The sequence below is a fragment of the Astyanax mexicanus genome, chromosome 21 (assembly GCF_023375975.1).
Source record: "Astyanax mexicanus isolate ESR-SI-001 chromosome 21, AstMex3_surface, whole genome shotgun sequence".
NCBI lineage: Eukaryota > Metazoa > Chordata > Actinopteri > Characiformes > Acestrorhamphidae > Astyanax > Astyanax mexicanus.
The window spans coordinates 40,153,712-40,181,135 of NC_064428.1; the positions used below are offsets into that span (position 1 = coordinate 40,153,712).

At 41.5% G+C, this 27,424-nt stretch overlaps 2 protein-coding genes across 2 annotated transcripts; both read right to left on the reverse strand.

Moving 5' to 3' along the window:
• Positions 1 to 10,748: 10,748 nt before the first annotated feature.
• Positions 10,749 to 12,890, reverse strand: LOC125785622 (polymeric immunoglobulin receptor-like). The gene is made up of 4 exons (XM_049469543.1): positions 12,799 to 12,890; positions 12,369 to 12,665; positions 11,730 to 12,045; positions 10,749 to 10,860 (listed from the first exon to the last, which is right to left on the reverse strand). Exons 1-4 carry the CDS (start codon positions 12,836 to 12,838, stop codon positions 10,749 to 10,751), a joined length of 765 nt encoding a protein of 254 aa, XP_049325500.1. The 5' UTR covers positions 12,839 to 12,890.
• Positions 12,891 to 23,802: 10,912 nt separating this feature from the next.
• Positions 23,803 to 27,309, reverse strand: LOC111188823 (polymeric immunoglobulin receptor-like). Its single transcript, XM_049469544.1, has 6 exons — positions 27,270 to 27,309; positions 26,825 to 27,124; positions 25,687 to 26,007; positions 24,723 to 24,833; positions 24,236 to 24,270; positions 23,803 to 24,072 (listed from the first exon to the last, which is right to left on the reverse strand). The coding sequence occupies exons 1-6, from the start codon at positions 27,307 to 27,309 to the stop codon at positions 23,803 to 23,805; spliced, it is 1,077 nt and encodes a 358-aa protein (XP_049325501.1).
• Positions 27,310 to 27,424: the final 115 nt, after the last annotated feature.

Genomic DNA, 27,424 nt, shown 5'->3' on the forward strand with positions numbered 1-27,424 from the left:
TCCAAATTCTCTCATTTTTACATTCCTGCATCAAAATCTACAGCACAGAATCTACATGCTTCATAAATCCATACAATTAAAGTAGAATATCTGACCTGAGATCAGGAAGAAGGTGAAGATGAGGAGGATCTTCATCCTGATGTTCAAACAAACTCCAATCCAGTGAGTTTATCTTCTGTACTTCAGATTTAATCCTCCATACAGTGAATTTTGCTCGTCTTTACGTGTCGTCCTCTGTTCGTGTCTCTTCTTCTGTCTGATTTTGCTGTTTCCTGTTTCTCATGAAGTGACATAGTAGCTAAAAGTAAAGTCCCTCCCATCAGCATCACTGACCACATATGAGATCATTGTTTCGAGATGAGTCACTCGGTATGAACACTCTCAGACTTCCACCTGTTTATTTATGCACTTTTCTAATCAACAATCTTATGGCAAAATAAATTCTATAAAATCAAGCAGATATGGGTCATCAGATTCAGGTTATGAGCACTACAATGATAAGAATGGGAATAAGTGTGTGAACTGTTTAGGCTGGTGGAGGTGTTGTAATAGTGTCAGTTTCTTTCTTGGTACAAATTGGGTCTTTACTATTCAATCACTCCTTGAATAACAGACTTTTTGAGCATTAATATCCTCCATGTTGACATTTGTAAGATTTTTAAACTGTGTTTAAGGAGAATATTCTGTCTTAATATAAAATTAATTTGGTTGGAGGGTGATCCTTACCCTATTGCTCAGAGAAATATGACCTCAGTAGGTTCAAACTGGAGGAATTAGAAATTAGAATTGGAGCTTCTTCATTCTAGTCAGGACTACCCTTGATACTGCCCCTAGTGGCGAGTGATCAACCGTGCACCATGCAGCTTGATTTAGGGCGTGTCAGTGTGTCTTTGCTATCATAACGATGGGAAAAGTACACCTTGCGCAACTGGAATCATGCAAAAGTCATGTACTAATTATCTTAATGAATCATGGGTGTGGTTAATTTTACCTTCAGTTCTACTACATCAACAGCTGTACACTCTACATCAATAACTTTAGAACTACTTTATGGTGGACTAGATTACCCTCCACGCTACACCTGCTCAAGTACACCACCTTTCCCCATCCTACCCAAGCCCTTCTTCCCACAATCATTGATTAGGTCTTTGGCAGTTCCGTAACTGCTGTTTAAAAGAGGGTTTAAAAGATGTCCATGTCCAAATAAGGACTTCCTCTAATCAGGGCACGCACACGCAGCCATTCAGCCCTGATTAGAGATCAGCTTCACCTGGGCAGAGTTGCTTAAAAGCACGCTGTTTCTCTCTGCTGTAGCTGAGTGGTCTCATGGTCTGTGTTTTCTTGTGGTTCCAGCCTGTTTTCTGTTTGCCGTTTTGTTTTTCCCCTTTCCCTGTACTACTTCCTGGTTATACTGTTTTGGCAGTTTCACTTATTCCTTGTTTCCTTAATCACTGTTTCTTTTGGCCCAGTCCAGTTTACTTTGCCAATTTTTATATTTGTTTCATATTTTGCCCAACTTTAGTGTGTAGCTCTCAACGCTTGATTATTGTTTATTTTGTAGTTTTGTTGTTTATTTTAAATACATTTTCTGCTTCATTTTACATCCCAGCAGTGTCTCTTAATTCCTCTCTGCCTGTTTACAGTCAGGCATGACATCAACAATGGTGACCAGTGAAGGATTTTTCAAAAACTATGCCCTCATTGCATCCTTCACCCTCTTTCTGTATATAAGACGCTATGGGCATGAGGCCTTTTAGGCCTAGTTCATGTGAAAATAAGGTTTTGAAAAGAAGGAAAAACACAGAAAAAAAGATGTATCACATTTAGTCAATGGTTTATTTATGAAGTAAAAATGTAAATGATGCAATGTGGCAGGATAATACAAGATACACAAATATTTGCTTGCAATAAAAAGCATTTTCATATTAATGTAAGTTGCGATGCACAAATACCACTGTAATGTAAGATATAGGACACAACAGGTTTCACTGCAATGTACATATGAAGAATGCTACAAATAGACAAAAGTTAAACATTTTAAAATGTAAAAGGTACAGAATATAAAAATATTTGCTTGTAAAAAGACAGTATTTATATATAAGTGTGAGGAGGCAACAATACACTGTACAACTTTAATGTAGAATGCAGAACAACAGGTTTGATTGTAATGGATAAATGAAGTTTGCTACAAGTAGATAAAAACATATGAGCTGATACAAGCCTGCAGATTTTAGGTGAACACTGAATAAATGAGAAATTTAAAACACCATGAGTATTTTACTGAATCTGATTGGTTGGTGTTGGGGTTTAGTCTCTGATAAAGTTAATCTGATTGGTTGGTGTTGGGTTGTAGGCTCTGGTAGACTTAATCTGATTGGTTGGTTTTTAGGTATAGTCTCTGATAAAGCTAATTTAATAGGTTGGGATTTGGGTTAAGAGTCTGGTAGACTGAATCTAATTGGTTGGTTTTTGGGTCTAGGCTCTGGTAGACTGAATCTGCTTGGTTGGCATTTGGGTTAAGAGTATGGTAGACTGAATCTGATTGGTTGGTGTTGGGGTTTAGAGTCTGGTAGACTGAATCTGATTGGTTGATGTTGCGAGGTTGATTCTGGTAGGATGAATCCATGCCGAAATTCTGATTATTTCTGGGTGGATCATTTTCATAATCCACATCAATCTGAAATAAAACAAAAACAGAGACAACACTGACTATACTTTCAACATCATATTAATAAATGGGATTATAAACGGGTTTTTAATAGAGTAGTTGTAGTTTTAAGCTAATATGCATTTCTGTACATGAAGGAAAGGGTTTCTAAAAAGGTTTTTAAATAACTCACTGTATTATTGGTCCCAATTTGCATGTTTGGAGATCCTACTGAAAAAGAGAAAAATAAAACAGATTATATAATGAATCATTAATAGCCGAAGTCGAACAATCAGTCCTGTCAAAGCCTGTGAGGATGTCTTATATGTTGCATGGTTAAAATACAGTTATGATAAATGTGAAGAGTTATGATAAATATTTTATACAATAAATATTATCTTTAGTGTTTTAGTCAGAATTTGCTCCAAATTAAATTATGACTAGTTATTTACAGCATCATTCATCATACAGCATTATCATTCTGTCTACAAGCAGGGTACTGTATGTGGAGGTATTGATAGTTCTACTAATACAGCTATCAGTGGTAGTAGAGTGGATATCATATTGATTAATATCGGTTTATAGTATATATAGTGTTGTAGTGGTTGCTGTGGTGTTGCTGGATGAATGCTTTGGTATTTCAGTTAGTTAATATGACATTACCAGGTGGATGCTTTTAAGTGTTGCAGTACCTTTTTTATTTCAGGTAACTGTGTGTTTGTGTATCCAGGTGAACAATACCTTTTCTCTTCTTAAGAATCACAATAAAGAAGATCAGTGTTAGTCCTCCAATCAGCAGCAGAGCCACACAGATGCTCACAATGATGATGATTGAGGGACCTGGAGCTGGGAGACATAAAAACTGTCACACCTTAGCCCATGTCTGTCTTGTGTTTTTCCCTCATTTGGTCCCTTGTGCTCCTGTCATGTGTTCCCAGCCATGTGCTATTGTTTTGTTACTGTCCAGTCTCCACCCTGTCTCATTTGTAACCCCACCCCCTTGTTAGCTCCCACAGGTGTCCCTTATGTTTGCCTGTGTATAAATACCCCATGTGCTCCTTTATTATCTGTCGTGCTTTTTGTTTGAGGTCGTCCTGTTACTCTGTTCGAATCTTGTTTAGTTGTTTGTTTAGCCTTTAACCTGCCGTGTTTTTGTCTACAGTGTTCTGGTTTGTTTTCTTTAGTTTGTTTCTTTGTTTGATTATTTTGCCTGTTTTAGTCTTTTAGTTTGTTTGTTTTAGATACCTTTTCTTTATATTATTTCATAGTGTTTTGTTCTTTACTTTGTTTAATGGAAAATAAAACCAACTTGCGTTTACATCCTGCCTCCTCTATGTTACATAAAGCACGACCTACTGAGGATGTAGCAAGTCCGTATTTAGCGATGCAGGAACAGCAGGAGTTTTTGGAGAGCCTTGTCTCCAAGCTGCAAGATGGACAGCCTCTGGTGTTACCCTCGTTAATGTCTACCCCCTGTGAGTACGATGGGGAACATGGGACCTGCTAGGCCTTCATCATGCAGTGCTCCCTCTACCTTGACCATTTGTTGTGCCCTACTCCTCCGGAACTTATAAAGGTACTTTTTATTAAGACTTTGCTGAGGGGAAGGGCTTCACAGTGGGGTGACATTGGATGTGACCAAAGGCCTGAAATGGCAAAGACAGTGGAGGGATTCTTTGAGCTACTGAAGCTCAGATTTTCAAGAGCACCAAAAGTGTCTGCTGCTCCAGCTCCAGCAGCACCCGCTGCCCCAGATTCAGCCCCAGTAGCACCTCCTGCCCCAGCTTCAGCGCCAGCTCCAGCAGCACCCGCTGCCTCAGCTTCAGGTCCAGCACCAGCAGCACCCGCTGCCTCAGCTTCAGCTCCAGCATCAGCAGCACCTGCTGCTCCAGCCTCAGCTCCAGCAGCGACCGCTGCTCCAGCCTCAGCTCCAGCATCAGCAGCACCTGCTGCTCCAGCCTCAGCTCCAGCAGCGACCGCTGCTCCAGCCTCAGCTCCAGCACCAGCAGCTCCCGCTGCTCCAGCCTCAGCTCCAGCACCAGCAGCAACTGCTGCTCCAGCCTCAGCTCCAGCAGCGACCGCTGCTCCAGCCTCAGCTCCAGCACCAGCAGCTCCCGCTGGTCCAGCCTCAGCTCCAGCACCAGCAGCAACTGCTGCTCCAGCCTCAGCACCAGCGGCACTCGCTGCTCCAGCTCCAGCACCAGCACCAGCAGCAACTGCTGCCCCAGCCTCAGCTCCAGCTCCAGCAGCACCCGCTGCCCCAGCTTCAGCGCCAGCTCCAGCAGCACCCGCTGCCCCAGTTTCAGCGCCAGCTCCAGCAGCACCCGCTGCTCCAGCACCAGCAGCACCCGCTGCTCCAGCCTCAGCTCCAGCACCAGCAGCACCCGCTGCTCCAGCCTCAGCTCCAGCACCAGCAACTCCTGCTGCTCCAGGCTCAGCTCCCGCTGCTCCAGCTCCAGCACCAGCAGCTCTCGCTGCTCCCGCTGCCTCAGCTCCTGCTCCAGCACCAGCAGCACCCGCTGCCTCAGCTCCAGCCCCAGATCCAGCAGCACCCGCTGCCCCAGCTTCAGCGCCAGCTCCAGCAGCACCCGCTGCCCCAGCTTCAGCGCCAGCTCCAGCAGCACCCGCTGCCCCAGTTTCAGCGCCAGCTCCAGCAGCACCCGCTGCTCCAGCACCAGCAGCACCCGCTGCTCCAGCCTCAGCTCCAGCACCAGCAGCACCCGCTGCTCCAGCCTCAGCTCCAGCACCAGCAGCTCCTGCTGCTCCAGGCTCAGCTCCAGCAGCTCCCGCTGCTCCAGCACCAGCAGCACCCGCTGCTCTAGCTGCAGCTCCCACTGCTCCAGCTCCAGCACCAGCAGCACCTGCTGCTCCAGCCTCAGCTCCAGCAGCACCCGCTGCTCCAGCCTCAGCACCAGCAGCACCCGCTGCTCCAGCCTCAGCACCAGCAGCTCCCGCTGCTCCAGCTCCAGCACCAGCAGCTCTCGCTGCTCCAGCAGCACCCGCTGCCCCAGCTTCAGCGCCAGCTCCAGCAGCACCCGCTGCCCCAGCTTCAGCGCCAGCTCCAGCAGCACCCGCTGCCCCAGTTTCAGCGCCAGCTCCAGCAGCACCCGCTGCTCCAGCACCAGCAGCACCCGCTGCTCCAGCACCAGCAGCACCCGCTGCTCTAGCTGCAGCTCCCACTGCTCCAGCTCCAGCACCAGCAGCACCTGCTGCTCCAGCCTCAGCTCCAGCAGCACCCGCTGCTCCAGCCTCAGCTCCAGCAGCACCCGCTGCTCCAGCCTCAGCACCAGCAGCACCCGCTGCTCCAGCCTCAGCACCAGCAGCTCCCGCTGCTCCAGCACCAGCAGCTCTCGCTGCTCCAGCAGCACCCGCTGCCCCAGCTTCAGCGCCAGCTCCAGCAGCACCCGCTGCCCCAGCTTCAGCGCCAGCTCCAGCAGCACCCGCTGCCCCAGTTTCAGCGCCAGCTCCAGCAGCACCCGCTGATCCAGCACCAGCAGCACCCGCTGCTCCAGCGCCAGCTCCAGCAGCACCCGCTGCCCCAGTTTCAGCGCCAGCTCCAGCAGCACCCGCTGCTCCAGCACCAGCAGCACCCGCTGCTCCAGCCTCAGCTCCAGCACCAGCAGCACCCGCTGCTCCAGCCTCAGCTCCAGCACCAGCAGCTCCTGCTGCTCCAGGCTCAGCTCCAGCAGCTCCCGCTGCTCTAGCTGCAGCTCCCACTGCTCCAGCTCCAGCACCAGCAGCTCCCGCTGCTCCAGCTCCAGTGCTCGCTGCCCCAGCTCCGCCACCAGCTCCAGCAGCTCCTGCTGCCTTTGCTACAGAACTTGCTCCAGTGCAAACAGTGCCTGCCACTCTTGTGGTACCCACTGACCCTGTGCCCGTGGCTCATGCCGCCCCTGACCCTGTGCCCGCGGCTCATGCCGCCCCTGACCCTGTGCCCGCGGCTCCGGCCGCCCCTGTGCCTGCGGCTCCGGCCACCTCTGACCCTGTGCCCGTGGCTCCGGCCGCCCCTGACCCCAGTACCTACTGCCACCCCTGTACGTGTGCCTGTGGCACCCACCTCTGATCCTGTGCCGACTCCCAGAACTTTGTATGCCCGCAGGCCTATCCCCAGGCCTGCTCCCAGGTCACGGGCTCCTAGGCCCGCCCCAAGGTCGCCTTTACCAGCTCCTCGAACGGTGCCCAGGCTGGCCCCTCAGACTTTTGCCAGTCCTGGGTCTTTAAAGTTTGTGCATGTACCCTTGTCTCTACCTGTCTTGGTCCCCGTTACTGTCTGTGATCCAGTTCCCGTGTTTGGTAATTTTTCGGTTCCTGTCCCCATCACTGTGTTAGTCTCAGTTCCTGTCAATGTTTTAGATCCTGTCCCCATGTCCGGTCCCGTCCAGTCCCTGTTCCTGGCCACTGTCCAGTCTGTGTTTCAACCCCATGTCCAGTCTCCATCCCTGTCTAGTGTCCAGCCCTCTGTCCAGTCTAAGCCCCGTGTCCAGTCTTTTTTCCAGTCCTTGTCCCCATGTCCAGTTTAAGCCCAGTGTCCAGTCTTTTGTCCAGTCCTTGTCCCCTGTCCAGTCTCAGCCCACTGTCGAGTCCTTGTTTCCATTCACAGTCCAGTCTCCCCTGATGTTTTAGTCCATTCTCCTGTTTTGTCATGAGTTCCTTCATCCTAAGTCTCTTGTCTTGTCCCTCTGTTCCCTCTCTCTCAGCGCCTCTGGCAGTGGCGCCGTTGAGGGGGGGGGGTGATGTCACACCTTAGCCCATGTCTGTCTTGTGTTTTTCCCTCATTTGGTCCGTTGTGCTCCTGTCATGTGTTCCCAGCCATGTGCTATTGTTTTGTTATTGTCCAGTCTCCACCCTGTCCCCGCCCTAGCCCTGCCCTAGTCATTAGTGTCATCACCTCTTGTCTCATTTGTAACCCCACCCCCTTGTTAGCTCCCACAGGTGTCCCTTATGTTTGCCTGTGTATAAATACCCCATGTGCTCCTTTATTATCTGTCGTGCTTTTTGTTTGAGGTCGTCGTGTTACTCTGTTCGAATATTGTTTAGTTGTTTGTTTAGCCTTTAACCTGCTGTGTTTTTATCTACAGTGTTCTGGTTTGTTTTCTTTAGTTTGTTTCTTTGTTTGATTATTTTGCCTGTTTTAGTCTTTTAGTTTGTTTGTTTTAGTTACCTTTTCTTTATATTATTTCATAGTGTTTTGTTCTTTACTTTGTTTAATGGAAAATAAAACCGACTTGCGTTTACATCCTGCCTCCTCTATGTTACATAAAGCACGACCTACTGAGGATGTAGCAAGTCGGTATTTAGCGATGCAGGAACAGCAGAAGTTTTTGGAGAGCCTTGTCTCCAAGCTGCAAGATGGACAGCCTCTGGTGTTACCCTTGTTAATGTCTACCCCCTGTGAGTACGATGGGGAACATGGGACCTGCGAGGCCTTCATCATGCAGTGCTCCCTCTACCTTGACCATTTGTTGTGCCCTACTCCTCCGGAACTTATAAAGGTACTTTTTATTAAGACTTTGCTGAGTGGAAGGGCTTCACAGTGGGGGGACATTGGATGTGACCAAAGGCCTGAAATGGCAAAGACAGTGGAGGGATTGTTTGAGCTACTGAAGCTCAGATTTTCAAGAGCACCAAAAGTGTCTGCTGCTCCAGCTCCAGCAGCACCCGCTGCTCCAGCTCCAGCAGCACCCGCTGCCCCAGATTCAGCCCCAGTAGCACCTCCTGCCCCAGCTTCAGCGCCAGCTCCAGCAGAACCCGCTGCCCCAGTTTCAGCGCCAGCTCCAGCAGCACCCGCTGCCTCAGCTTCAGGTCCAGCACCAGCAGCACCCGCTGCTCCAGCAGCAGCAGCTCCCGCTGCTCCAGCTCCAGCAGCAGCAGCTCCCGCTGCTCCAGCTCCAGCAGCACCCGCTGCCCCAGCTTCAGCCCCAGCAGCACCTGCTGCCCCAGCTTCAGCGCCAGCTCCAGCAGCACCCGCTGCTCCAGCACCAGCAGCACCCGCTGCCTCAGCTCCAGCCCCAGATCCAGCAGCACCCGCTGCCCCAGCTTCAGCGCCAGCTCCAGCAGCACCCGCTGCCCCAGCTTCAGCGCCAGCTCCAGCAGCACCCGCTGCTCCAGCACCAGCAGCACCCACTGCTCCAGCCTCAGCTCCAGTACCAGCAGCACCCGCTGCTCCAGCCTCAGCTCCAGCACCAGCAGCTCCTTCTGCTCCAGCCTCAGCTCCAGCACCAGCAGCTCCTGCTGCTCCAGGCTCAGCTCCAGCACCAGCAGCACCCGCTGCTCCAGCTCCAGCACCAGCAGCTCCCGCTGCTCCAGCACCAGCAGCTCCCGCTGTTCCAGCTCCAGCGCTCGCTGCCCCAGCTCCGCCACCAGCTCCTGCAGCTCCTGCTGCCTTTGCTACAGAACTTGCTCCAGTGCAAACAGTGCCTGCCACTCTTGTGGTACCCACTGACCCTGTGCCCGTGGCTCATGCCGCCCCTGACCCTGTGCCTGCGGCTCACGCCGCCCCTGACCCTGTGCCCGTGGCTCCGGCCGCCCCTGACCCTGTGCCCGTGGCTCCGGCCGCCCCTGTGCCTGCGGCTCCGGCTACCTCTGACCCTGTGCCCGTGGCTCCGGCCGCCACTGACCCCAGTACCTACTGCCACCCCTGTACGTGTACCTGTGGCACCCACCTCTGATCCTGTGCCCACTCCCAGAACTTTTTATGCCCCCAGGCCTATCCGCAGGCCTGCTCCCAGGTCACGGGCTCCTAGGCCCGCCCCAAGGTCGCCTTTACCAGCTCCTCGAACGGTGCCCAGGCTGGCCCCTCAGACTTTTGCCAGTCCTGGGTCTTTAAAGTTCGTGCATGTACCCTTGTCTCTACCTGTCTTGGTCCCCGTTACTGTCTGTGTTCCAGTTCCCGTGTTTGGTCATTTTTCGGTTCCTGTCCCCATCACTGTGTTAGTCTCAGTTCCTGTCAATGTTTTAGATCCTGTCCCCATGTCCGGTCCCGTCCAGTCCCCGTTCCCGGCCACTGTCCAGTCTGTGTTTCAACCCCATGTCCAGTCTCCATCCCTGTCTAGTGTCCAGCCCTCTGTCCAGTCTAAGCCCCGTGTCCAGTCTTTTTTCCAGTCCTTGTCCCCATGTCCAGTCTAAGCCCAGTGTCCAGTCTTTTGTCCAGTCCTTGTCCCCTGTCCAGTCTCAACCCCCTGTTGAGTCCTTGTTTCCATTCACAGTCCAGTCTCCCCTGATGTTTTAGTCCATTCTCCTGTTTTGTCATGAGTTTCTTCATCCTAAGTCTCTTGTCTTGTCCCTCTGTTCCCTCTCTCTCAGCGCCTCTGGCAGTGGCGCCGTTGAGGGGGGGGGGGGGGGTGATGTCACACCTTAGCCCATGTCTGTCTTGTGTTTTTCCCTCATTTGGTCCGTTGTGCTCCTGTCATGTGTTCCCAGCCATGTGCTATTGTTTTGTTATTGTCCAGTCTCCACCCTGTCCCCGCCCTAGCCCTGCCCTAGTCATTAGTGTCATCACCTCTTGTCTCATTTGTAACCCCACCCCCTTGTTAGCTCCCACAGGTGTCCCTTATGTTTGCCTGTGTATAAATACCCCATGTGCTCCTTTGTTATCTGTCGTGCTTTTTGTTTGAGGTCGTCCTGTTACTCTGTTCGAATCTTGTTTAGTTGTTTGTTTAGCCTTTAACCTGCCGTGTTTTTATCTACAGTGTTCTGGTTTGTTTTCTTTAGTTTGTTTCTTTGTTTGATTATTTTGCCTGTTTGTTTAAGTCTTTAAGTTTGTCCTCGTAGTTCATAGTGTTTTGTTTTAGTTACCTTTTCTTTATATTATTTCATAGTGTTTTGTTCTTTATTTTGTTTAATGGAAAATAAAACCGACTTGCGTTTACATCCTGCCTCCTCTATGTTACAAAAACAATGTTAATAAAATTTTTCGAGCTCATCTCAGCTCTTTTAGAATTCCATTTTTCTTTATTCCTGATTGAGAAATAAATTTGATCTATAAATGTAATAAATTGTCACATTTACATAATTGTATAACTTTATTACACACCTTACAATGAATATGTTCTCCTGTGCATGTTCAATAAACCAATGAATAGAAATATATGTAATAGAGAGTTTACCAGAAGTGGTCACTGTTGGTGTAGTTGGCTCTGTTGGTGGTGGGGTAGCTGCTGGTGCTGGTGGGGTAGTTGTTGGTACTGGTGGGGTAGCTGCTGGTGCTGGTCTTGCTGGTTTAGTTGGAGATATTGTTACTGGGGTTAATACCAAGAATTCACATAATACAAAGGTATAAAAAAGCATTGAAAAAATACACTTTTCTAAATGTTAGACTTTTCAATCATTAGTACAGTATATTAACCTCTTAATCCATAGGCTTATTATTATAGTAGTAGTATTTCTAATGATTACCTTTATTAATTACTTTATAGCTCTTTATTTTAGCATTATTTGCTGTCCCAAAGAGGTTTTTTTTATTATTTAGGGCGTGTTGGTGTGTCTTTGGCATCAAGAGGGAGCAGAAAAGTACCATTAATGTGCTCAAAGTCATGTACTAATTCTCTTTAATTAATAATGGGTGTGTTTTTTGGGCGTAATGTAAAATAAACCAATCAGTGTGCCAGTTGTCATTCCCTTTAAAAGGCAGGTGTATTCTGACTTTGGCGAGTTTGTATCTGAGTTTTAATCAATCAGTGGGGCTCCTGTCCAAGATATTTACCTGAACACACTTTACCTCCAGACCACAATATATTTAGAAACTCTGACACTATTTTAAGGTCGTGGGCAAAAAGTGTAAAACTACACTGTTGACAGAGTGAAAGATAGCAACGAGCATCGCGGTTTCCTCTGTTCTCGGTGGTTTAAAGTTTGTAAGAAGTTCTCTAATTTTCACACTTTAGCTGTTGTGTAAAGATTTAAAGGTTACTTTATATTTGTATCGTATTTATATATTTATATTAGTATTATATGCTCACCAAACATTTATTTAGGAAATTAACATCTTTATATTTACAGGAAAACGGATTTGTTTCATTTAAATCAACAAATACACAAGAGCTTCATGATCTGTAGTGAACGTTTATGTTTCTCACCAGAAAACTGCAGATGAATCTCTGTGTAGAGGAGATGATAACTGACTTCATTCCCTCTAATCCACTCTCCACAGTAATAAACTCCTCCATCATCTTCTCCCACATCACTGATTCTCACACTGAAAACTCTAGATCTTCTGTTATCAGAGATGGAGAAGCTGCCTATCTGAGATTCAGTGGTAGAGATCACTGGAGATAAATATGGTTCGCTCTGTTTGTAGAAGAACTTGGTGTTTTTCTGAAACTCCTCTGGATAGGGACAGTTGATGTTGGTGGTTTCTCCAGGATAACCAATCACAGTCTTTGGTCCCAAACAACATGGATCTGTCAATCATTCACAATAAATAATGCATCTGTTTATTTGTTTTTTTTCACGCATCATAATCACAGCAATTCTACAATGAAATTATGTATGTCTGTCTGTTGTAAATAAGCTCTACTCCATCAACAGCATGGACTGACCTACTGTACTCTCTCTCTGACTCTGGCTGCTGATGGAAAAGCAGCATAATCTAGGATTCAAATTTCTTGAAACTTAGAGTTAGTGCTTAAGTCTGCAGGGCCTCTCAGGGTCTGTGATATTTTCTTCTCATGGAAAAATTTCAGTCCACCTCTAATATTTACAAAGGATAAAAGCAATTTATCACCTGTTTTCACTCTCAGGTTCACAGTTTGATTCCACACTCCAGTCTCTCCACACCAATATAATCCAGCATCTTCTAAACTCAGATTTTGGTAGAAAACTCTAAGGTATCCAGAACCATCAGTTAGAGAAACTCTGCCTTTATGATCCCATGAGTTTTGTCTTTGAGCAGATTGCAGAAACACACACTGGTTTGTTGATTCTTTACAGAAATATCCATCATTCCCAGATAGTTTGGTATTGCAGTAGATAATGATGCTGCCTCTTGAGTAGCCAATCACATCAAAGCAAGCTGCTGGACCTGCCAATCAAATAGTAGAGTCTAAGTAATCTTTCTGATATCATTAGTTTCTTTCAAATTCTCTAAATTCTACATTTCTGCATCAAAATCTAAATGAAACACAAATACATACAATAAAAGTAGAATCTCTGACCTGAGATCAGGAAGAAGGTGAAGATGAGGAGGATCTTCATCCTGATCTTCAAACAAACTCCAATCCAGTGAGTTTATCTTCTGTAATTCAGATTTAATCCTCCGTATAGTGAATTCTGCTTGTCTTTACGTGTCGTTCTCTGTTCGTGTCTCTTCTTCTGTCTGGTTTTGCTGTTTCCTGTTTCTCATGAAGTGTCGAAATGTAGCGCTCCCTCCCATCAGCATCACTGACCACATGTGAGATCATTTTCTTGAGATGAGTCATTTAGTATGAACACTCACTAAGCACTTTATTATGAATAGCGTTACATTAATTAAGTTATGTACTTTTGGTAATTTATCACAAAAAAAAAAAACAATTTACTACTAGACACAACCAAGCCTGATTACTACCAGACCTGTAGAATGAAGAAATCACTTAAATAGAACCTGTATCACAACACGGAGCAGGATGAAAGATCTCAAAAAGGAACACATTACTTATGTTACTTACATTATTACTTACATACTTACATTATTATTATACCCTGATCTGAATAAATTCAAAAACACATGAGAGCTCACGTAATCGCAAGTCATTTCTAAAGCTTTGGGACTTTAGCGAACCACAGTGACAGCTACTATTCACAAACATTTTCAGGAGTGACCGACCTACCGAAATTACTCCAAAAGGGCATGAACAACTCATCCATGAGGTCCCAAAAGAACCCAGAACAACATTTAAAGAACTGCAGGTCTCACTCGCCTCAGTTATGTCAGTGTTAATGATTTAATAAGAAGAAAGAGACTTGGTGAAAATGGTCTTCATGGGAGAATTCCAAAATAAAAAACAGTGCTGACCAAAAAGAACACAACGACCCGTCTCACATTTACCAACAAACATATCTTGATGATCTCCAGAACTTTGGGTAAATATTCGGTAACGCTTTCTTTTACAGTACCCTAAGTTCTAGGTATTAACCAGGTAATAGTGAGGTACAAACTCGGAAGTACCAAGTAATTATTTTTGGTAACAAGATGGTAAGTACCAGGACAGTCTTGCCTAATTACACTGAAATGGAACTAGGTAATAAACAGGTACATGGGTGGTACAAAATCCGAAGAACTAGGTAATTATGTTGGTTAACAAGATGGTAAGAACAAGGACAGTTCAATTTAATTACACTGAAATATCTCACAGGTTCTAGGTAATAACCAGGTAAGTGTGAGGTACTAACCACAGTAACATGATGATAAGTACCAATACAATCTCCTTACACTGAAATATCTCGCAGGTTCTAGATAATAACCAGGTAAGTGTGACATAAAACTAACACATATACTCATAATAAGAACTTTCTTACTGAGCGTAAAAAATATGGTGGGGCTGCTTTGCTGCTTCTGTAAAGCCTAGTCCTGAACTACACAGAACTCTAAATGGAGATTCTCCACTGAAAGAAAAATACATAGTCTGAAACTAGTATTAATTCCTGTCCAGAAAACGAATCTTAAAGCTAATAAACCTAAAGCTTTATAAAACAATTCTGAGCTTATCTGACCTTAGTAGTAAGTCGTCATCCTCTTTTTATAACCTTACCAACTTCTGTAGAAGAGAATCAGTCAGAGTCTGCTGTTTTTGGTTAGTTATTTAAAATATGATGTTATTTAAAGAACTAAAATGATGTAGCATTAAAAGCCAGCATGATATACATTTTCTTAGAAAATTAGAATTAGACTTATACATGAATATGAATTCAAAATCTATACATAGACCTATACTTGTATATATTGATTTTGAATCACTTTGGCCATCTGCAAGCTGCAAAGAGAGTTTGAAAGTGCTGGCCTTGTGCTGGGTTTAGTGGGAGTAGCCCACTGGTGTGATCATTCCTATACTTTTTGGCAGTACCTGCTAAAGCCAGCAGGGGTGCAGATTTTTAATAAAGACAAACATGCAGTTAGTGCACACATTTTATTTCTTTATTTATTTTTTTGTGAAATCAAAACAAGCTCAAACTTACAGACATAATCATCATTATCATTCTTTATAAAAGATCAAGTCAACATTAAGGTCAGGCCCTGACTTAAACCAAAATAAATTTAGATTGCTAAAACAACGATTTTATACTAGAGATGAAATTATTAAAAACATAAAGCTTAATGTCATTTAAAATATACACAGCAATAAAAATGAACTGTGACAGCATTAAATTAAATATGGAATAAGCTTAGTAAAGTGGCATAATAAATGTATTAATCTAAAACAGATAGAAAAAGCTTAAGATTAGCTATTGTACCAACTCACTGGGTCACTGTTAGTAAAGACAGGATTATAAAATTATCTTTATAAGTATATTAAAAATATATTTAACAGTGAGCTTGGACATAATATACTCATTCATGTAGGGTTAATATACTGTATTTGTTCACTACAGAGAAAAATAATGTAATTCAACATAATATACATATTTACCATTAATCTAGCACAGAAGAACTATAAATATATCTAAATTAAGTCATGGGACAGACATTAGTATTATGTCCCATGCCTTTTGCCTTGTCTAATGAAAGCTGGTAGACTGAATCTGATTGGTTGGTGTTTGGATTTACGCTCTCTTAGACTGAATCTGATTGGTTGGTGTTGGGGTTTAGGCTCTGGTAGACTGAATCTGATTGGTTGGTGTTGGGGTTTAGGCTCTGATAAACTGAATCTGATTGGTTTGCATTTGGGTTTAGAGTCTGGTAAACTGAATCTGATTGGTTGGCATTTGGGTTTAAAGTCTGGTAGACTGAATCTGATTGGTTGATGTTGGGGGGTTGATTCTGGTAGGTTGAATTCATGCCGATGTTCTGATTATTTCTGGGTGGATCATTTTCATAATCCGCATCAGTCTAAAATAAGACAAAAACAGAGACATCACTGACTATACTTTCAACATCATATTGATAAATGAGATTACGATGTTCATTGTAGTTTTAAGCAAATACACATTTCTGTACATGAAAAGAAGTGTTTATAAAAAGGTTGTAGAAAGGTTTTTAAAGCTCACCTTCCGCGAAAATCCGATTTTTCTTGTTTTTTGTGGAATACAGTAGGTCTCTCCGAGTTGAATGTGTACACCTGCACATTAAACTGTTTTGCAGCCCCCATTGTCTGCAGGAGCTAAGCAAAGAAATCCCCCCTCCCCCCCTCCGAAAAACGGGTGAATTTTGAATTATCTTTCTGCCTACGTAGGCAGAAACTCACAGACCAGCCCACCTTGGCTCGAGAAACTCCCAGAGGCGGAGCTGAAGCGACGCAACATCACCGCTCATCAGTTAGGAGGTGGGAGGCAGTGAGCGGCAGAGCGGTGGAGGGGCGTCGCAGTGCTCCTAGCCAATCAGAGGAGAGATATTTGCATGCTGTTTGCATGTATGAATATTCATGAGCAAAGCTGGAATCCGGTCATTTTGGACACACCCCTAAAACAGTCCATTAAAAAAGAGCTATACAGAGACACCTGAGCACTTTTTTTTTACAAAAACGGCTCACATGTCATTCATTCATACTAGAGACCACAACTAGACATTTTAAAATGAAAGAAAAAACGACGGAAGGTGACCTTTAAGTAACTCACTGGGTTATCGGTCCCTATTTCCATGTTTGGAGATGCTGTTAAAACAGAGACATGTAAGATATTTGTAATAATTATGTGAATCAGCTCTAGTGTTTTAATCAGGAATTGCTTCAAATAAGAATATACAACAAGTAATTTCTAGTATTACAACAATAGAATTCAAAGATCAACAAAAACAACTAAAGATCTGCTTAGACCATCTGAAACCAATTACATGCAGAAGCTTGTTATACTTTAACACATTCCCACATTACAGCTTGGAGAGGGTTTTAAAGTGCTGACTAGTGGACTTGTGGACTAGTTTTGTGTGGCATAACTTGTGCTTGTGTTACCTTCTGTCTTCTTGTGTCTCAGTTTGTAGAAGATCAGTGTTAATCCTCCAATCAGCAGCAGAACCACACAGATACTCACAGTGATGATGATTATGATGATGGTGATGTTGACAGAGTAACTAAGATCTAAGCAATAAAAAAGATATTAGTATTTGAGTGAACTGCGGTTAATTGAGTTCCTAATTGAACCAACTCCCAACTTTGGTCATCTATTAAGCAAAACGAAATATAAATTATTGTACAAAATAAAATACCTCTCAGTGCGAGACTACTAAATGCTAATTGCTAGTCATGTCCCTACAATGCCCTCTTCCAAATGATAGCATTTTTCAGCAGTATATTATAGTACAGTTTCCCCATGAAACTCATCTTTTCATTTTATATATTATCATTATTTTCACATATTTAGCATAGCATTACATAGTTTTATCAGTCCTACTCTACCTCATCATCATTATTCTGTTTTTTTCTGTTTTTAACTCTTGGTCATACTTGTCCAGATTTGCGTGGGGTGGTAGGTTGTGTAAGACTGGGTCAAATGAATCAGGCACAGTGATGTTCCTGGCATTGTTAATTAAAAGTACCCAATCAGAGGTCTTGTGGTCAGAAACCTATCATTGCTAAATAAATAGAGTGTAAGCTCTAAAAGATGACTGACATAAACTATGCGTTACAGTCTCTTAACAAATTCCAATATGTGTACAAATGTATCCGAACACTCTGTAGATAAAGTATAAAATGTATAAAGCTTTGCGGATCTGGGCTGTGGAGCAGTGAACTACTACTACTACTACCAACTAACCATCGTTTATGAGTTACCCACATCATCTAATGGCTAAATTCCATCAAATCCTCACAGAACTGTTCCAAAATAAACAGAAGGCCTTTCAAAATCAATATTGCCAGAGCAGAAGACTACAGACCTTCGAAAACATAATTCTACAATCAGAGTATATTTTTATTAAAGCAGCAGTCCCTATTACGTGAAAGCATTAGTAATCCTGAGGTGAAAGAGGATAAAATATCATATATACTAGTGCATACCAGTACTACTAATTTCATTTAAAAGTTATTTTTTACTTCAGTAATACCATTTAAATTGTGAAACATTCAAAACTATGTATAGATGTATAACACACAGAGTTATCTGTTTTAAGCACTGATTCCTTTTATTGTTGATGATTATGACAGCCAATGAAAACTCAAAAATCAGTGTCTCAGAAAATTTTAATATTATATAATAAGACCAATTGGTACTTTTGGCAGTGTGGGCAGTGTGCCAAGTCCTGCTGGAAAATGAAATCCACATATCCATAAAAGTTATCAGCAGAGAGAAGCATGAAGTGCTGTTCGACTTTAGACTTGATAATAAAACACAGTGGATCAACACCAGCAGATGACATGTCTCTCCAAACCATCACTGATCATCAGTACATTTTACATTTAATTTAAAGTAAATCAAGGGATCAAGTCTGGAGGAAGAGTGGAGAAGTGTGAAGTTTCCGCCAATCAATGATGTTTTTTCAATGATATGCACTAGTGTATAATTAATGGTACCACTATCTAAACTCGGTCCAGCTCCAATAATTCATGCCACCTTGCCATGAACATGCTGGCTAGTGGTCGACCGCACTCACAAGATGAGAATTTTCTAAAAAATCTTTGTGTAAAAACATGTGTTCTTACCAGGCCTTCTTGCTGTTGATTGGTGTGTACATCATGCAGAAAACAAATATAATTAATTAACGTAATTTAAACGTAAAGGAAAAACTGACTAAAAAATCAGCAAGAATACAAAAATAGATACTTACGCTCAACTTGAAGCTGCATTTCATTGAAGAGGGAAAGGTAAGGTTTTGTATATATCTTCTGAGCTCCACACAGGTAAACTCCTGCATCCTCCACAGTCAGGTTACTGATGCTCACATTAAAAACATTTTGTTCTGTATGTTCAGAAATAAAAAATCTCCCTTCCTGTGCTGTTGATCCAAGGGTATAAATGACCACACTCGAGTTGTGATTGGTCACATTGTACAGGTACTTTAAGTACAGTTGAAATTTTGCTGGATATTTGCAGGTAAAGGTAACAGTCTCTCCTGGATGAGCTTTGTGAGGAAATGACTTTCCACAGCAAGTATCTACCAGAAAAAAAAAATACCAAAGGTGTTAAAAGTATCTCCATTCATTACTCTGTAGGTAGAAGTATAGATACTAGGGTAGTAACTAGCTTTGTAAAAAAAAGTACTGGTTTTAAATCTACTTAAAGTATAAAAGTAAAAGTAATGTAAGGTGAAAAAATAAAGCCATTAAGAACAATAGCTTAGGCCACGCCCACAGAGTCCTATAGAGCATTAGCCCCCCCTCCCCAAAACACATTTTACTAAAAGCCATAATGACTATAATGTGTGCAGGTGTGATGGATCACAGTATAAACAAATAGGGAGTCGGAATGGTATATGTTTATACTTCTCTACATCCAATCAGATTCTGGATGGAGAGATTTATCTGGATTGGGGTTTTATTAACTGATGAGAAGCCGGAATGAAAACCAGCTAAAAAGAAACAGGAGTATCTAGGCTATTGTGTAAGTGTAAGAAGTCCAGATAGTTTTGTGAAAATGCTCATTTGCAGTAAAATGTTAAAATATTGGACTAGAAATGAAACTAGACTCTCACCTTCTTCCACCTTCAGTTCCACGTCTGTAAACTGGTTTTTATTTTCCACTCCACATCTGTAGGTTCCTTTATCCTGCTGACTTATGTTTTTAATGAGCACACTGTACAATCCAAGCTGAGTTTCATCCATAAAGAGGATCTTCTGATCAGGATTTGGTGAAGTCGATTCATTTGAAAGAAACTTTTCCATGCATTGATTTTTTTTGTCTAACTTGCAGAAGTACTTTGTGTGATTCCTGAAGTTCGGGTTAGTATATTTACAGTTAATGTGGACACTTCCTCCTTTATAGCCCGTCACATCGTCACAGTCCACTCGACCTACTAAAAGTTGTTTAAAATGTTTAGTTTAAACATATAATCATTAAAATACATCAGTCAAAAAAGAAAATGTATACAATAAAGCATGAGTGCAAGTAACATGTAGCATTCTCATTCAGCTGTAGGTTTTTAACAGTGCAACAACTGACCTGAGATCAGAAAGAAGGTGAAGATTAGGAGGATCCTCATCTTAAAGTAACAAAAAGTAGCCTTTGGATATTTTTAAGACCTGATTTCTTCTTAGAGATGCTTGTCTACTGTTTAATTTCTAAAAGCCCTCAGTTACTCTCCTCAGAAAGACTTGTCTGCTGTTGAGGCGTGTTATCGTGTATGCAAGTGTCTTGGTCTTTCTCTTTCTGTCTAGTTTGGTTGGTTCCTCTTTCTAAAAGGGATCTGATCCCCTGACCTATGAGTTTGTTGACGTTTCAGATATAGTATGAATCTATCCATGCAGTAGTATAATACAGTACTGAAAACATATTTAAAGCCTATGTATGATGTGAGATCAGGGCAGATGAGTAGAGATGAGTCGAGTTGGCTGTACCATACTTTAAATTGACAACCAGCTTTTACCCTATTTGAAGTTAGAGAAAGTTTTGGGGTTTTAGCAATTTTGCAAATTGCTGCACCTACCAATCCAAAAAGACTTTATCTCATTAGTTTCTTCCAAATTCTCTCATCTCCACATTTCTGCATCAAAATCTACAGCACAGAATCTACATGCTTTTTAAATCCATACAATTAAAGTAGAATATCTGACCTGAGATCAGGAAGAAGGTGAAGATGATGAGGATCTTCATCCTGATCTGAAATTCAGCTCCACTGATCTTCACACGAACTTAGCTTTAATCCTCCGTAAAGTGAATTCTGCCCGTCTTTATGTGTCACCCTCTGTTCGTGTCTCTTCTTCTGTTTGGTTTGGCTGTTTCCTGTTGCTCAGGAAGTGACAAAGTGGCGAAATATTGAGTCCCTCCCATCAGCATCACTGACCACATACCAAATTAAACACAGGGCACTGTGAGATCACTTTCTTGAGATGAGTCATTTAGTATGAACACTCACTAAGCACTTTATTATGAATAGCGTTACATTAATTAAGTTATGTACTTTTGGTAATTTATCACAAAAAAAAAACAATTTACTACTAGCCACAACCAAGCCTGATTACTACCAGACCTGTAGAATGAAGAAATCACTTAAATAGAACCTGTATCACAACACGAAGCAGGATGAAAGATCTCAAAAAGGAACACATTACTTATGTTACTTACATTATTACTTACATACTTACATTATTATTATACCCTGATCTGAATAAATTCAAAAACACATGAGAGCTCACGTAATCTCAAGTCATTTCTAAAGCTTTGGGACTTTAGCGAACCACAGTGACAGCTACTATTCACAAACATTTTCAGGAGTGACCGACCTACTGAAATTACTCCAAAAGGGCATGAACAACTCATCCATGAGGTCCCAAAAGAACCCAGAACAACATTAAGAACTGCAGGTCTCACTCGCCTCAGTTAAGGTCAGTGTTAATGATTTAATAAGAAGAAAGAGACTGGGTGAAAATGGTCTCCATGGGAGAGTTCCAACATAAAAACAGTGCTGACCAAACATAACACAATGACCCATCTCACATTTACCAACTAACATATCCTGATGATCCCCAGAACTTTGGGTAAATATTTTTGGACTGACGACAAAAGTGAAACTTTTTGGAAGGTGTGTTTCCCGTAACATCTGGCATAAAACTAACACATATACTCATAATAAGAACTTTCTTACTGAGCGTAAAAAATATGGTGGGGCTGCTTTGCTGCTTCTGTAAAGCCTAGTCCTGAACTACACAGAACTCTAAATGGAGATTCTCCACTGAAAGAAAAATACATAGTCTGAAACTAGTATTAATTCCTGTCCAGAAAACGAATCTTAAAGCTAATAAACCTAAAGCTTTATAAAACAATTCTGAGCTTATCTGACCTTAGTAGTGTCTTATCTACTGATATCATAGTGTAATGCTATGCTGTCTGTCTTGAGCCTTTTGATGACAAACTGTGGTTATTCTTGCTGCGACTTCTAGTTTCAGTTACGTCTTCATCCTCTTTTTATAACCTTAACAACTTCTGTAGAAGAGAATCAGTCAGAGTCTGCTACTTTCAGTAAGTTATTTAAAGAACTAGCCGCACGCTGTTCACTAATATAAGGACATATATATCATTTTGTAGGCAGAAACTTATTAATAATTTTCCATAGAATATAAAAACAGAAATCGATAACTGAAAAAAGTATCTAAAATTCCCAGAAACTGAGAAAAATATATGTAGGTTTTGAATAATGTTCTATTAAATAGCAAGTCCTGAAGGTTGTAAGCTGTATGGTAATTGTCATGAACACCCTACACTGTTTTAAGCAGATTTTTTTAATCCATTTCTGAGTCTTCTTATCTTCTTCTTCCCGGTCAGGGTTGCCATGGGTTAGGAGCTGTATATTTATTTGAGTTTAATGGTTTATCTGGTCAGGCTATACAATCATTATCACCAGCATGATCCCACTAACACACCAGAACATCCAGCTTGACCAAACAATTCAACCAATATTCCCAGCTTGACAAATTAAAATCAAACTAGCTAGTCAAACTCAAACTCCATGTAATTATATACTCTGGTCTACCTCCTAGATCAGTTGTCTTACCCACATAGAAGATGTTTCATCTACCTTGCCCATTAACAACCAGTAAAGAAACTCTAAAAGTGCTGGCCTTGTGCTGGATTTAGAAGGGGTAGCCCATTAGCGTGATCATTCATATACTTTTTGCAGTACCTGGTAAGGCCAGCAGGAGTGTATAATGTGCATAACATGTCATAGCAATTTATTTTTATTTACATATTTAATAAAGACAAACATGCATAGATTTTTTTTTTTCTAAAATCAAAACAAGGTCAAAATGATCATTATCATTCTTTTTATAAGATTAGGTTTAAACCAAACCATTTAAACCAAAACAAATTTAAATTGCTAAAACAAAGATTTAAAAGTAGAGATAGATTGATTAAATTAAGGAAAGCTTAATGATATTAAAAATATACACAACAATAAAAAAATGAACTGTGACGGCATGAGAATCTTACTGAAATATAGTTTTCCATATAGGGAATAAGCTCAGTAAAATGGCAAGATACACTAATTAAACTAAAACTAAAGCTTAAGAGTAGCCAACCCACTTCTGCACTGTTAGTAAAAGGCAGGTTTATACAATTATCTGCATTTTATTAAAAATGGAGATAATATATCCTTACATGTAGGGTTAATATACTGTACATGTTTACTCCAGACAAAAATAATGTAACACCATTAAAAAAAATTACCATTAAACTACCACAGAAGAACTGTACATATATACATTTAAAAACATGGTAGATGGAGCCACACTAGTATATTTTGCACTGTTTGAAGTTGATTTCCAGTGTTGTTTTCGAATGTACTTAATTTAAAGTAGAACCTGACCAGGTGAAGCTAACATTGGCTTAGCGCGTTAGCCATTTTACCAGTTGATGTAAGCAAGCCATATTTCCAAGTACCAAAAAAGGCTGGCATGCTATGCTAACTCCCACAAGCATGCTTAGCTAACTCAGCTGGAGCACTAGCAGCACCATGCGGTCGTACAGTGTAAAAAGTTTAAATGTTTACTGGAATAACTGTAGGTTAACCTGTAATCATGCTTTCCATGAAGCGCTGATACTAATTCAGATAATTTTGTCCCCAGATTTGAGTGCAAATACTGGGCTGGGAAAGAGGCTCTTATTATGGATGAGATAAACTTTGCTCAGACCAGCTGAAGGCAGCTTTAGCTCCTTTTATAAAGAGTTTTCAGTCTTAACATTTTTAATTTTTCTTGTTTTCTTTTTGTGCTCACTCTGCTTTTTTTAGTGTCACATTAGAACTAGTGGGTTTGGATAGATTTCACATGTTTATTTGCAAATAAATTAGAAATTTATGAAAATGATTGGTTCATGTTGGGGTTTAGGCTCAGGTAGAATGAATCTGATTAGTTGGTTTTTAGGTATAGTCTCTGGTAAAGCTAATTGAATTGGTTGGCATTTGGGTTAAGATTATGGTAGACTGAATTTAATTGGTTAGTTTTTGGGTCTAGGCTCTGGTAGACTGAATCTGCTTGGTTGGAATTTGGGCTCAGAGTCTGGTAGACCGAATCTGATTGATTGTTTTTTGGGTCTAGGCTCTGGTAGACTGAATCTGATTGGTTGATGTTGGGGGGTTGATTCTGGTAGGTTGAATCCATGCCGAAGTTCTGATTATTTCTGGGTGGATCATTTTCAGAATCCACATCAATCTGAAATAAAACAAAAACAGAAACAACACTGACTATACTTTCAACATCATATTAATGAATGGGATTATAAAAGGGTTTTTAATTGGCTGATTGTAGTTTTATGCTAACATGCATTTCTGTACATGAAGGAAAGGGTTCATAAAAACGTTTTTAAATAACTTACTGGATCATTGGTCCCACTTTGCTTGTTTGGAGATCCTGCTGAAAAAGAGAAAGTTAAAACAGATTAGACTGTGATGATGTATATGCTGCATGGTTAAAATACAGTTAAGATAAATGTGATGAGTTATGATAATTATTTTATATAATTAATATTAGTTTTAGTGTTTTAGTCAGGAATTGCTCCCAATAAAACTGAGACAAGTCATTTCCAGCATTGCAACAATGGGATTTTGTCTTCAAGCAGGTGATGTGGAGCTATTGATAATTGTACTTATACAGCCATCAGTGGTAGTATAGCGGATATCATGTTGATTAGTATTGGATTAGTGTTTTATAGTGCTTATAGTGCTTAGTGATTCTAGTGGTTGCTGTGGTGTTTCTTGATAAATGCTTTGGTATTTCAGTTAGTTAATATGACATTACTAGGTGGATGCTTGTACCTTTTTTATTTCAGGTCACTGTGTGTTTGTGTATCCAGGTAAACATACCTTGTCTCTTCTTGAGAATCACAATAAAGAAGATCAGTGTTAGTCCTCCAATCAGCAGCAGAGTCACACAGATGCTCAAAATGATGATGATGATGATTGAGGGACTTGAAGCTGGGAGACATAAAAACAATGTTAATCAAATTTCTAGAGCTCATCTTGCTCTTATAGAATGCCATTTTCCTGATTGAGAAACATTTTAGATCTATAAATATAATAAATTGTCACATTTACATAATTTTGTATCATTATAACATGCATTACAATGAATGTGTTCTTCTGTGCATGTTCAATAAGCCAATGAACAGAAATATATGTAATAGATGGTTTACCAGAAGTGGTACTTGTTGGTGTAGTTGGCTCTGTTAGGGCTGCAAACCAAGAATTCACATAATTCATATACAGGTATATAAAGCATTGTCTGACAGATACTATAGTAATGTGATGGTTAGAAGTAAAGCGTTCTGTGTTTCCTTCAAAAAATACACTTTCCTAAATGGGTGTGTTTTAGGCGTGACGTGAAATAAACCAATGTGTCATCAATGTGTCAATGTGCCAGTTTTCTTTTTCTTTAAGAGGCAGGTGCTCTCTTATCCTTTATTCAGTTTTTTGTTGATGTAAAACCTGGATTTGTGCTGCAATGCATTTATTTGTGTGTGTTTAATGAGCTGGAATGCACACAGCGCTCCTGAATGGCTAAGATAGGATTGTGCGGCAATTGTTGACTGTCAGGGTTTTAGTCAGTCAGTGGTGCACCTCTATTTCTGACAGTCAAGATAGTAACAAATCAGATATTTACCTGAACATACCTCACTTCCAGACCACCACACCCATGAGTGTAAATATATTTAGCAACTCAGACGCTATTTTAACAGTGGGCACAAGTCGTGAAAATCAGATTTGTTCCATTTAAATCAACAAATACACAAGCACTTCATGATCTTTAGTAAAAGTTTATGTTTCTCACCAGAAACCTGCAGATGAATCTCTGTGTAGAGGAGAAGATAACTGACTTCATTCCTTCCAATCCGCTCTCCACAGTAATAAACTCCTCCATCTTCTCTCACATCACTGATTCTCACACTGATAACTCTAGATCTTCTGTTATCAGAGATGGAGAATCTTCCTTTCTGAGAATCAGTGGTAGAGATCATAGGAGATAAGTATGGCCCGACCTGTTTGTTGAAGGTCTTGTTGTTTGTCTGAAACTCCTCTGGATAGTTACAGTTGATGGTGACGGTTTCTCCCAGATAACCAATCACAGACTTTGGTCCCAGACAACACGGATCTGTTCATCATGAACAATTCATAATGTATTATTAACACAGCAATTCCACAATGCAATTATATAAGATGTTTGCATGTTATACATATGTTCTTCAACAGACTAGTGCCACCTACTGTAATCACATTTAGAGAGCACCAGCTGCAAATGCAGATACAGCATGACGTGTGATTGTCAGGGTTTGTCAGGCAAGGAGACGTGGAGCAGACGCAAATTCAGGTAATGGTGTTTTTTATTAATAAATAAACAAATAAACAAAGAAACAAACAAGAAGTAATGATAACGGAAACGGGTATGGTAAAAGGAAAAATAAACAAAAAACTAAATTAGACAGAAAATAAACTAAACAGGACAAGGAAATAAACAAGGAACTAGAAATAAGGGACAAACAAGAAATAAACAAAGAACAATAAACTAGGGTAATACACGAGGAAAACCGTGGGAATGACAAAACAACAGGGGAAGGTGCAAAGACCGGCGAACACAGACTAAAACACTAGGACTATGTATACACAAAGGAATCACACGAAACTACAAACACCTGGGGAAACAGGTATTGAGGGGGCGGAGCTACAAATTAGACAAGTGAATGGAAAATTACTGGGGAACACACAGTGAGAGGAGAAACACAGGGAAAACAGGGCAAGGGCGTGACAGGGATTCAAACCGGCAATTCTCAAATCATAGTGCCACTCAGAGCACTATTTTACTTTTGGAAATACGTCAGCACACCTCTAATGTTTAAAAACTTGTTTATGACAGCATAATTGTAATTTAAAATGCATTGAATTTAAATTATTTATTTATAACAAATTATTACCTGTTTTCACTCTCAGGTTCACAGCATGACTCGCCCCTCCAGTCTCTCCACATCGATATGATCCAGCATCTTCCAATCTCAGATCTTTGTAGAAAACTCTAAGGTATTCGAATCTGAGACGTACAGAAACTCTGTCTTTATGATCCCATGAGTTCTGTGTTTGATCAGATTCCAGAAACACACACTGGTCTGTTGATTCTTTACAGAAATATCCACCATTCACAACTTTTTGTTTGTTATTGCAGTAGATAATGATGCTGCCTCTTGAGTAGCCAATCACATCAAAGCAAGCTGCTGGACCTGCCAATCAAAATAGACTCTTAGGATACTGTCTGATCTCATTAGTTTCTTCCAAATTCTCTCATTTCTACATTTTTGCATCAAAATTTACAGCACAGAATCTACATGCTTCATACATGCATACAATTAAAATAGAATATCTGACCTGAGATTAAGAAGAAGGTGGAGATGAGGAGGATCTTCATCCTAAAATGAAATTCAGCTCCACTGATGTTTAAAAAAATCTACTCCAGTTAGTTTATCTTCTGTAATTCAGCTTTAATCCACTGTTAAGTGATTTCTGCTCGTCTTTACGTGTCG